Below are 13,286 nucleotides of genomic sequence, written 5' to 3'. Positions count from 1 at the left end.
ATAAGAGGGAAAAATGATACTTTCCGCTAATAGTACATGGAATTGACATGGCTATTCAAAACGCGTGGCAATTGGACTAAAAAGAGGGAGGAAGCCTTCAGCTTGAATTTAGAAGGCAAATAGCTTGCAACTTTCTGGAAACCTACAAAAAAAGATACCAAACGCGGCCGAACAAGACGGAATCCCAACACGGTCTTACATTCAACATATGGTGGTATAAACAACATATAAAAGGTATAAAAGAAAAACAATCTCGTTGCGGACTTTCAGGTTCAATTTTTGTGCAAAAAATGTAAAATACCATTACACCCTAAACAATGTTTTAAGGATTTCTATACTTTGTAATTATTTTTGTATTAATAAAGTTTTAAGTCTTAATATTTATACTACTGTCCTTTTAAAAGAACATGACATATTTTGACAGCTAATGATGCAAAAATTATTATTTGTTTGTCGTTAAATAAGACACATTTTCTTATATTTTCTTTAAGTACAGATAAAATAAAAAAATAGTTTGAGTAATATGTGGGTTAAAAGGGTTATAGTTGAAAGGACTTCAACGGGTCACTCAACTCATCACGAGTGAATGCAAATTTTATATCACAGCAATTTTATAGCAATATCTTAACCATCCTACCGACAAACAAATAAGAGCATAGTATGGAGTGATGAACAAGAACAACAGTAACAGATGAAGCAACGAGCGTATCACAAAAAGTTTAACTTCCAAGAATTAGACGAGAAAAGCCAATGCCGTATTCAACTAAGAATTAAAAAAAGTGGTTATAAAGCATAGAAACCAAACATGGGAAAAAATGCGAGGAAGTGGAATGATATTGTGGGTGAAAGCAAGTCTTCGGAGGCTTGGAAATTCATACGAAATCTAAGGAGGGAAGCCATCACACCAAGCAACAACATCAATGTACATAAAAGTCACAACGCAAAAGAACTACAATAGTCCAGACCTGAATATCTTCAACAAACACCCAGAAGATACCAAATCCATGCACCAGAAATAAACATCAAATACGATATATTTGCAAAACTCATAAAAGCTATGAAAAATAAAAGAGCTTATGAACCAGAAAAAATCCTCGCTGATCTTTTGAAAAATGCAAGATCGACGCTTCGTAATATGCTGACAGAACTTTTTAATAGATACCTAAACGGAGATAATATACCTGAAAGCTAGGAATAAGGATGGATTACACCGATCCCTAAAAAATAAGATAGACTGCAAAAACTACCGCTGCATCCCATTTACCAATACCCTCATTTTCCGTACAATACCAGATTGTACGGAAAACTTATGAAAACCCTCTTCGAAAACCAAAAAAGAACCACTTGAGTTAGAACAGCAAGCAGAATTTCGAGCTGGACGATCTTTCATCGACCATATCTAAACTTTAACCCAAGTAAATAAAAAAAATGGTTAGTGATAGACCAACTTATCTATTATGTGTGGACTTGACTAAAGCTTATGATATAGTACTCCTATGTAGACTATGGTAAGTATGGCAATATAAATATTTTACAATGATCTTCGATTAAAAATAAAAATTAACAATCAGTTCTTCGAGAATTTTAGGGTAAATAAGGTTCCAAATATATCTATTTGAGGAAAACATGGAAAGAGATGGACACACTGAAACAGAAATCGAAGAACGGATCATAAAAGGGAAAAAATAATAGGCGCATGAAACTCACTACTTTTTACGTCAAAAACGATCACTAAACTAAAAGATACAGCTTTATAACAGCTTTTTTAAAAGCGGTGTACTTTATAAGATCGAAACCTGGCAACAGACTAAAAAACGGAACAAAAACTCTTTCTTCGAAATGGATTTTTGGCAAATCAGCGAGTATATCGAGAATGATATAAATGAAGAAATAAGACAACTCATGGAAAAAACAACCACCGTGGTAGAAGAAATACAGCTAAGGAAAGATAAGAAGAAAGATAAAAGCTAAAAAAATGAGGAAACCCGAAAATAACATGGCTTGATCGAGTCAAAAAGGCAATGTCAGAGAAAGATCTACGACCAAAATGGACTCTGAGAACCGGAAGGCGAAGGACGCTATAAACTGGACATTATTATATATCCTCTATACGTGCACCAATGACTCCAATTGATTTGCTTATTTTACTTATTATGGATTCCTGGTCTGGTTGTTTTTTTATTTGATCATTTTTAGTCATTCCTGGTGTTGTGTGATATTTTGCTAACAACTTTCGTTTCAGTTCAGGTTCACAGTTTCACAAGTTTCTCAGCCAGTGTTTAACAGTAAGACGTATTGAAATTAGTTGTTTAGTTCATTAAATTAATAAATATTGCAACTGCAAAATGGGGAAAAAGCATATAGATGTTATCAATTCTGGAAAAACTCACTTACCTTGTGTTGAAATGTGGAAACCACAATGAAGACCATCGCGAGGAAAACCGAGTCATCATAAGCACGTGGATATGACCGTATCGGCTATTACTGCCCGGTTCTGTTTGTAGGGACAGATTTTTCTACCTCGGTAGTCCAGAATTTTGGAAAACTTACCGTAAAAAATTAGCTTCTAAAATTGTAAGTCGAACCTTTTATATGCAATAGTGTATGTATTCCCATTTTGAAAATCGCAATAATTTAGATAAAACTCTCGAAAAAGTGATCTTATAAAAGCATTTTTGGATTTTCGGGGTAATTAAGGGTAATTGGTTTCTCAGACCTTGATAACCATATTGTATTGGCCAGTTTAAAAGAGAATTTAAAAAAAGATTAAAAATATAATAATAAGTAATTAACATACATAGGTAATTAAATGAGATCATACTATAGTAAAATAATATACTGTAGGTCATAAAAAATGAAAAAAGATATGTACATAAACACTAAATAATTGTCCAAACAGCCAGGATTTTTTCTTTCTGCCCAAACCTCTTCTACTTTTAATCTTGATTTTCATTATAAATTATTTATTATTTAATCTATTTTCTTCTATTCATATATTGTTTTATTTAACGTATAATAGATTTTTTGGCGTTCTTTTGCTTTGAGTCTTGAGTTACACGATGTTAGATTGCATATACATACAAGTGTGTTGAGGTTTAAAAAAATAAGCCTTTCAACTTACTCATAAATGTCCGGAAAAAAATATTATACAACCAATCTTAGTGGTAAGAAAAAAATATGTTGACATATTACAACATAGATAATGACTTCTTTATTGCATTATTCATCGTATTATTGTTTAATCCTCTTAATTTCGTACCCCATAAAATATTAACAAAATGAACAGCAATATAAGGATTTAAAATGTACGCTTTATATACGTTTATTGCCAAAAAAATATCAGTTTAAAAAAATTATTAAACAGTTTTTTTGCGAAATAGGTTTAATTTTTTTAATCGAGTTTGCACACCTATTTAAATAAGGATAGTTTATATAAAGATCGAATAATTTTATTACGTCCTAATATACTAAAGGTGTTAAAGACTAAAGTCTTTTTCATCGAATCACTTGGTATTTTATGATGTAACAAGTTCAAATGGTTTAAACCGTTTTCGTCTTCAATTGATATTCTATAAGTTTAAAAAGACGCTTCCGTGTTGGTGCTGTTTTGGAGGCTTGACAAATTTCCCCTTTACTTTCCGTATAACTCTTGTATGAGTCCCTCCTATTAGTTTTGTCACTCTATGTTAGTGAAACTGATTGACACTTGTTAACAAGACATGCCTTTCTCACCTTTGGTAAACAGTAGTTTGGGGTTATACTATATTTCTGCTATTTAAATTTTCTTTATATTTTGGTTAAAATATTTAATTTTTTGGTATAATTGCTTCATTGGGGATTTTTCTACAACTGAACCTTATCAGAGCCATACAATACGTGGAAAAGCAATTCCACCAAATGCATTAATAAGTCTATCAGCATTCCACGCAACACGAACACAGCAGCCTTCAACAGCAACCAAAATTAACATGTAGCCATAGCAATTACAGAAAATCTATTTTACAGTCCAGCAAGAAGATTGCTTCATCAACATCTTAATGGTTAGTGTCTTGATGTATTTCATACGTCAATCATAGATCCTTCGTTAGCTGTTGTTTGACGCTGATGGATTGCACATGCTCATAACATTCAAATAAAACATAGTCGGATATGATAATGTATTAATCCAACGTTTCTTTCCGATCAAGTTTGTTAAAAGTCAAAAAAGTCTATTGGGGTATACGATTTCAAGCACACTAAGTGTCATAGAATTTTTTGAACTTGATTTTAAAAGTAATGTCTGACTTATATTACATTTTACAACTGTAGTCAATTAAAATAACTATTACAGCTTCATAGAATAACTTAATAATAATATGAGCGACGGGTACAACCTGTATGGGATGAGTTTGGCCTATTGTTTGATCATGAATCGGAGGCTAATAATAAATCAGACGGCGAAGGGAAAATTCCATCATTCGAAATATCAAACAATAAAACCCAAGCACAAGATGAAAAAGTAAACACAGAGAAAGAAGAGGATAAAATTTTGAAAATAATAGGTAATGGAGAAACTTTTTACTTGACACAAGTTTTACCATAGATAGTGAACTAGATTACTTAGACTAAACTTCTGACTTAAACTTCTGGCTCGAAAGCACCGTTACTCAGTACTGGTAGGTTATGGTCGGGGTCGTTCATAGAGATGAGAAATGTTTTTAAAAGTTTTAATTATATACCAAATATAATATATACCAAATATTCAAAATATCAAATATGATCAATATACAAAATAATCAAATAAAGTAATCAAATAATCAAATATATCAAATATCAATAAAAGTATAGACCATGTATTATAAGAAACGTATTGTGTACTGTAAAAGTCCGCTTTGTAATTGATTAACTGTGTTGAAAATAAAAAACAGCAACAACAAATCAAATGAGCAATTTAAAAACACAAAAAAGAACCCCAGAATTTACTGTTTAGTTAACTCATCTTCGTTTGAACATGTTTAAAATGGAGACTGTACACAATTTTAATGAACAATAAATATTTAAGAATAAATAATGAAATATGCACTATCATAATTTATCATAAAAATTTTTTAATAAAAATAACTATATTTAATCTCTTGGATTTTTAAATAAACTCTCTTAACTAGAAATTATCATCAAACAAATTGTCTTAGAATATAAGAAGAATGTATTCACAATATTTTATCATCATCATCATCATTCAATCTTTGCTTATCCACTGCTGGACATAGATCTCCCTCATAATTCTCCATCTATCTCGATCCTGTGCCTCTTGCATCCAATTCCTATGATAACGTTTTAGATCGTCAGTCCAACGTGTTGGTGGACGACCTCTGCTTCGGTGGGCATCATCTCTTGGTCTCCATTCCAGTATTCCATATACAATATTTTATACAACCTGTAAATCAGATTAACTAGACGGTGACCTCGGCATCAGCCAAATTTTTATTAAAAAAGTGCGTTTCTTTCCGAACTGGGACAAAGATGGTCTCTAAATTAGAAGAAACTTAGATGCTAAATGGAGTTAAGTTGGATTCTTAATGAGTTAACCTATGAGAACCTGGGACACTTATTAGATGGAGAAAATACAAAGTCAAATATGCGAAGTAGCAAAAGATGTAAATATAAAGAAAAAAGGGTGTAAAAAATATCTTACCCTTTGACAGGGGTCGGTAATTACTTAAAACGTCTTTATTACAGACCACAATTTACTGAGGGGTATGCTATCATGGTTTTTTTTTATATTTACCAATATCATATGTATTTTTAAGTTTCTGGCTGTTATTTTTTTAAAGCTGTTTTAAGCAAAAGAGGTTGTCAGTACAGGACTTTCCAGCACATAATCTTTCTGTAAAATCTGGAAACAAAGTTTGTTACGTTTACACCTTTGTAGTTGCAGGACTTTCTTCTATCGCCTTTTTTGTGGATGTTTGATACGAAAGCTGTTTTCCATTCGGGTTGCAGTTCTTTGCCTCTCAAAAAACAATTAAATACAATGTTTACCGTCCATAATTTAAAAGTTCAACTAAGAGGCCTGTGCGTCCAGAAGTTCATTCATGTTATATTGACATTAGGACTTTGTTCACTTCAGTTGGTGTTATTGAGTTTTCAATAATCTTCAATTCAATTATATAAAAGATGTCTCTGACTGGAAATAATAGTCATTATCTTCAGTTAGAAATTGTGGGGATCTTCAGTTGATAATGTTTTGCCCCCAGCACTGCGTTTTTGACATATTTTAACCTTCCTGTGTAGTTTTTCCCATTTTCTGTATTTTTTTGTTATTAACGGACAAATAGCGCACATTTTTTCATGAAAAAGGTTTGTGCTTTTACAGGATATAGAAATATGGCACGTAACCCTTTTCGCAGTTATAATAAGGTTCGAAATAAAACACTTTAGATTTAAAAATGATTTTTACTTATGTCTAAGATACTCTTGTATTTCCTCTAGAGTTTTTCCTTTGGTTTCAGGTACAATGAAGTATGCCAAAGCAGTGGAAATAAGATTGCAGGAAGCAAAGAAGAAAAACGGACCATATAGTCCAGTATACCTATTAAGGTAATAGAAAATATTATTAACAAGAATTGAACTGCCTGCAAATACCATAGTACTGATACAGACTCCTTTGACTTTTACACTAGCTGAAAATAATTCACCTAACATCAAAGTTGGTATTAGTCCAATTCCAAAGGCCGAAACTAATACGAATAGCAGCATACCAGCTAAAGGTAACCATTCTATAGATTTCATATTTATAGTCGGTACATTAATGTCAATATAAAAGTACATACCTTCTGAGATCATAATCAAAGCTGATAAGAATATAGAAATTATATAAGATTTTCTTCTTCCTAGTTTATCAGAAAAATAGGAGGCGCTTACATAACAAATTAATATTGCCCCTATATAAATAACAGATGAATCTTGTGCGCTGATGTTACCACCTGCTTTTTGAAAAATGAACTGAGTATATGACGTAAATACGTAGATTCCTGAGAGAAGTTGCGATATTCTTAGAAAAGTAGCAGCCGTTAACGCTCTTCGATTGGCCTTTACGTTAATTAGTTGAAGGTAAGAACCGTTTTCGGCCATCTGTCTCTTAACATCGAGTGTAATTTGATTAAACTCTAATTCGACATTTTCTTTTCCTCTAAGAATTTTTAAACTCTTCTTAGCCTCTTCAGATCTATCCTTCATTATTAGAAAATAGGGACTTTCCACTCTAAAAATAAATGTCAACAAAAAGAAAGCTATCAAAACTAATACCATTAACGCAGTTTGTTGGACAGTATAAAGGCTGCCCAGTATGTTTATAAGTAATTGGCCAATATAAGCCGCGCATAAAAAGGCATTACCCCAGACGCCTCTAACACTCGGTGTAGAAATTTCTCCAATATAGGCAGGCATTGAGGCAAAGAGAAGTGCATCGCCAAATCCACCACATAACCTAAAATATTAGTAATATTAATAAAAACACAAAGTAGGAACAATAAATACAAATCATTATTTACTTTAATGTACCCAAAAGTTATATACAGAGTGATCAACTTTTGTGACAAACTCAAGGTTCTAATCAGATTTTCGCCTTTTAAATCAATATAACTCAAAGACTCAAAAGTGGTTCATCTGAAGTCCAAATTAAAGGTATTGATGTCAACTATTTCCTCAAATAATTTTCAAAAAAGTAGCTCATTTTTTGTTATTTTTTTAATTAAAAATTTTAAAATTTTTAATTAAAAAATTTCAAATTTTAAAAAATTTTCAAGCGTTTAAAATTTTCAAACGCTTAAATCAATTTGAATTTCCCGCCAACTCTTATTTTTGTTCAAATATTTTTATGGAGCAAAAAAAAGTTTAAAAAAAAAGGAAATCTATTTTGGTTAAAAATTAAGCGAGTTGATGGTCAAAAAATGATTTTTTACGTTTTATGGAATTTTGAGGTTGTGTGTCAATATTTTTTGCTAAAATTTTTTAAATCTGCATCTTTTGTGATGCCTAACAAGACTCCAAAATTTGAAGTCAAGTTTCTTCTGGAGCAATTTTGACATTCTTATCCTGCCCTTTCAATGAAAATCTTAACAAGTTCAACACGCTGTATAACTGAAAAGAGTTACAAAAACAACAATCTGTTGTAGTCATAACTTTATGATAATTATCTAAAATTATAACAATAAATAATTTTGATTATATTTATTCAATAGAATACAGGGTAAGTCAAAACGCAAGTACATTATTTTCTCGAAAATTTTAAATGGACCGTATATTTTATATCCCTATCGAAAAATGTTGTTTCCATACTGTAATGTTTATAAGACATTCCCTAATCCCAAAGTTTATTAGTTTTTTTGTTGTTTAAAATTTTTGGTATGTAAAAATTATTTACTAGTTATAATAACCAAATAAAAATACTACCTTGCAACGTACAGCAACCATAAGTTATTTGTAAAAGCCTTGATTGTAAAACAAATTGAGTATGGTAAAGCTACCAAAAGCAGCGAGTTTTTCCTTCCAATAATATTGACCACAGGTACCAGAAATACAGGAAGTATAAATAAACCAATCACGTGGACGGTCGTGAAGTAGGAAGCTTGTTCTTCGGTAATATCATAATTTACTTTATCCGCAACTATTCTGATAATATACGGTGATGGCCATGCAAAAACAATGCCACTTACCATTCCAATCAAAGCAGCTAAAATTTATAAATATGTCTAAACTGTAACTATCAATCGAAAACAATTATAATTGGGATAATAGACTAAACGTCAGAGACGAGAATATCTCAACGTTTAAAAGTCATACGAAGAATCTGAATTTTGCTGAGAATGTTAATTTTGACAACCCAAAAAAGATGCAAAAAAGTATGTCACTACTACTTCCGGGCTTGCTCCTAAAACTCACCCTTGTAAGATTTTTACAATGTCTGATTTCTGGATTGAGGAAGAAGAAGGAGCAGGAGGACAGAGGAGGAAATTGAACCAATGATTTGAAATCTTGTTTCTTTTTTCTCGAGAGCCAAGAACCGGTAAGTACCAAAATTAGTTTATGACCTAACGAAAATATTTTCGTTCTTTTGATTTCTTTTGGTAATAGGCAGTTCTTAAACAATTATCTTTCTGATTTACGATGATAGGTATGGTTATTTGTTTTTGCCAAAACCTTTCGTTTCAGAGTTGTGGTCTTACCACTCAATAACTATAACTATATTATATTAACCGCCACTGCAAGGGACTTTAGTTGGAAATATTTCAGTAATTTATAGTCTACTCTCGTCAATCGGCAACACTGGTGTCATCACATGATTGAATTTCCTAACCTAACATCGATGTATTGTGGTACGTGCATGGCTGTCTGAGTTATTATTTATGAAATTGCAAGAACACGTTGCTTATTTTAATTAAAATTAAGGAATAAACCGTGCAGAGGTTAATACTATTACAAATAAGTAAAATACAATAAATAGTAATAAAATGTAAGGTATTTTAGCAAACAATAATTTAGTGGGATTGTTTGTTTCCTACAGTAATTTTATATGGGATCAAAATTACCTATCAGTAATAAACTTTTTCTCTTTTAGATATGAGACGAAACCGGCATCTTAGTGAAAAAGAATTAGAAGAAGCTATAAATAATATAACTGACTCAGAAGACGAACCATTTTCAGATTCTGATGAGTCTGACTATATTCCTAGAGACAGCGAAGATGGAAGTGAAAGAGGAGTTCAAATGAGCGACGAAGAGGACAAAGGTAAAAGCAGTTCAGAAGAAGCAGATATAAGCAGTGTCCCAATGTAAACACGCATGTTGTAACTTGGAAAATACCTTCGAAAAATTTTATACCTAGAAGAAAATTGCCTAAGGAAACGAAGGGTGTCAATCTTTTGGAATTCAACGGACACTCTTCTGAGCTAGATGTGTTTCTAAAATTATTTCCTAGGAGCTAAAGCTAAAGCTATTAAAAAGAAGAAAGAATTTAAAACTTAACTGCGAGGAGACCGACATGTATGAAATTATGATAGTACTTAGCTGCACTCTTGTGATGTCCTATAATAGGGTACCGAGCTTTAACCAGTACTGGTCCAACACTGAATAATTGTCAAATGGTATAATAAAAAATTCTGTTGGTAGAGATCGATGTACTTTGCTACTTTCAAAAATGTATGATACTGACCCAATAAAACCTCAAAATTGTTCTAAAACATACTATTTAGAAGACGTCGTAAACTGTTTAAAAAAACACGATTTCAAAAGGCAAGATATTAATTAATAATTAATCAATCCATTAATGAGACGATGGTAAAATTCAAAGGGCGATAATCTCTCAAGCTTCTTCTTCTTCTTGTGCCACTCCTATCGGAGATTGGAAATCATCAAGGCTATCCTGACCTTGTTTACAGCTGACCTAAAGAGTTCATTAGTGGTACAGCCAAACCACTCTCTCAAATAACGCAACCATGACATTATTCTATGGCCTGGATTCCGTTTTCCTTCTTATTCTCTCAATCTCTTAAGCACAACAAACCGATCATGAGAGGTATCAAATTATGGCCACGATGCGATTCCATGACTGGTTACATATACGACTTTAACATCTACTCCGCTAAGGAAATCGCAGCACTAGAGGGGACTCTTGAAGAGAGGGTGGTAGCGACACTATGTCTAATACTTCAATTAAAAGACGTATGTTTGTGTATTGATCGTTTTTTTTTTACCACTGTTGATTACATGAATAATCTTGAGTTTCCATCCGTTGGTACATACATGAAGCGCAGAAATAATACGCCACAATTTATTGATAAAAAACTATTTAGAGTTGAATCTAATTCATTGGTAAATGATAAAGGCGTAATGGCAGGAAACTAAAGAAGTTTTATATATACATCGGTTTAGAACGTCTTTCGACGTTGTCCGATACCTAAACACCATTTCTTCCTATCTTTGCAGTCGTTTGTTGTTAAATTTCTTTGTTGCTGGCATCCGTTGAACATGCCCATACCACCTTAATTGTTTCTTCTCTATATCTTGAGTTATATTTCCTTCTATTCCCATACGTTATTTTATTACATCATTTCTGATTCGGTCTCATCTGGAAATACCTAAAGATCTTCTCATTGCATCCATCTCTACTGCTTCTATTCGTTTTTTGTTCTTTTCACTAATTCTCCGTGTTTCAGCGCCATAAAGAAGAGTAGTTTTAATCATGGTCTCATATATATTAAATTTTCTTTCTTTCGTTATCTCTTTACTCCACAGTATACCATTGAGACATCCTAAGACTTTCTTTGCTTGATTGATTCGTTTTTCTATTTCCCGTGTATCAGTTCCTGTATTGTCAAAGGCAACACCCAAGTAGTCATAGCTCTGACAGCAGGAAATATGTTGTCCGTTTTCGAGGTCTATGTTATCTGACTCGTTTCCAATACAAAGATATTTGGTTTTTGTTGTATTGACATTCATTCCCCAGTCGTTATATTCTTCTATCAGTTTTCTAAGCATGTACTGCATGTCTTCCCTGTCGGTCGATAGCACTACCTGGTCATCAGCAAACTGGAGTGTATATATACATTCATTACTAAGCTCTATACCCATCCTATGCACCTTTCTTTTCCATCTTTCCAATGCCGCTGCAACATATATCTTGAATAAGGTTGGTGAGATACAGCATCCCTGTCGCAAGTCTTTTGTAACCAGGAATTCTTCCGTTAGATATTTTCCTGTTTTTATCTGTGCCTTTCAGTCTCTATATAGTTCTTGTATAGTATTTATCAATGTGTGGTTGATGTTAGATCTTTTCAACGTTGTCCACAGTTTTGTTAAGGGGATGTTGTCATATGCTTTTTGCAGGTCTACAAAAGTAATATAAGTTTCTAGATTCTTAGCCGATCTTTATTCTATTATTTAAGACAAAATACGTTATCGGTTCACGATCTTCCTGCACGGAACCCGCTTTGTTCTTCCTCTTCATTGTGCTTATATTCTTCTAAAGAAGTTTTACTTTTATAAAACTGTCACTCGCCATCTTTATCACAGATTAAAAGAAAACTAAAAACAGCCGAAAAATGCACTTTTTATTGCCCTGAAGCTATAGTATTTTACACTTAATAAATATATGGGAGGGGTTGATTTGGCTGATCAAAAGACTGCCACCTATGATTTAGACAGAAAATGTACAAAATGGTGGCGTAAAGTTTTCTACAAATTGTTAATGGTTTCTGTAAAAAATTCATGGATAATATTTTCGGAAATTCAGAATAAAAGAAAGAAAGTTCCTCTTTTATCATTATTTAGTACCTGTAGTTGAGCAGTTAATAAGTTTGGGGAGATGCAAATCCAAAATTAAAAGAAAAGTAAAAAATTTTTTGTAATCCGATGGGATCTTAAAACCCCAGTCAAAACTACTGTTGGGGCCAGAAGTTCCCACCTCCTTAGAACGGACAAATGTGAATTTTACGACTAATTATATACATAATTTGTTTAAATTAATTATTCTGATTATAAAACTGAATAGTTTCAGTCTCTTACACGTAAAACTAAATTCAGTGGTGAAAGGGTTAAGGAAAAACTTTATGATTAAATATGGAATCACTGACAGGAGAATTTTACTATCATTATTGCATGTGGTTGTCTTTTTCAAGACGACTCACACGCGATGTTTTCTGACGAATATTCTTAAGTTAAAGTTGATTTCATGTAATAGAATAAAGTCGTCCCAGGAATGCAACTCAGCAATATTGACAATATCATTTTAAAATTGTCAATATAATTAAGTTGCTTTAAGATATCAGAAGAAAATCGCTTCAGAACGATATTTGTATGCAATTTATAGAGTTTACAGCAAATGTAGTGAGTTTCTATAAAGATGTTAAATAAATAAACGTTGCGCAATTTTTGCCAACATGAAATTTTCATTCCGAGTTTTGAAAACAATTACAAGATATTTGAAATATGCCTAAAAATTGCTGAAGTTAGACTTTTACATTCAGTTTATGCTTCTTTACGATTGCATAAGTACGTTTTTCGAAATTAAACAACTTCAGCTATAGATTCCATCTAATGCCGTTTTCAAGGAGGCAGTTTCCGTGGCGTAAGATTGTTTTTAATGGGAAAGTTTAATATCAGTATATTGAGGCATATGAATTTGAAATGCATCATAATTGATTCCGAAAATTTTTCATCTAAAATTTCATGTTATGGTTTTGAAAATTAGGCTCTAGCAATCAAAATTGTGACCAGTCAATACATTTTATTGATAAATTTCGCAACGT

General features: G+C 32.2%; 1 protein-coding gene across 4 annotated transcripts in view; it reads right to left on the bottom strand.

The window, feature by feature from the left end:
* Positions 1-6,421: 6,421 nt before the first annotated feature.
* The window catches only part of LOC140448129 (facilitated trehalose transporter Tret1-like), a 111,856-nt gene continuing 104,991 nt past the window's right edge, over positions 6,422-13,286 (bottom strand). For all 4 annotated transcript variants that reach the window (XR_011951658.1, XR_011951657.1, XR_011951656.1 and 1 more), the window contains 2 exons: positions 8,434-8,713; positions 6,422-7,468 (listed from right to left, as the gene is read on the bottom strand). Coding sequence is in view for 1 of the 4 variants with exons in the window: in XM_072541212.1 (XP_072397313.1) it covers positions 6,436-7,468; positions 8,434-8,713 (1,313 nt within the window). In the remaining 3 variants the exon portion in view is untranslated. The remainder of the gene's footprint in view (positions 7,469-8,433; positions 8,714-13,286) is intronic.

Source organism: Diabrotica undecimpunctata, chromosome 8 (genome assembly GCF_040954645.1).
Source record: "Diabrotica undecimpunctata isolate CICGRU chromosome 8, icDiaUnde3, whole genome shotgun sequence".
Classification (NCBI taxonomy): domain Eukaryota; kingdom Metazoa; phylum Arthropoda; class Insecta; order Coleoptera; family Chrysomelidae; genus Diabrotica; species Diabrotica undecimpunctata.
Note: the sequence above shows the minus strand (reverse complement) of the source record. Positions and strands in the feature narration are given on the sequence as shown.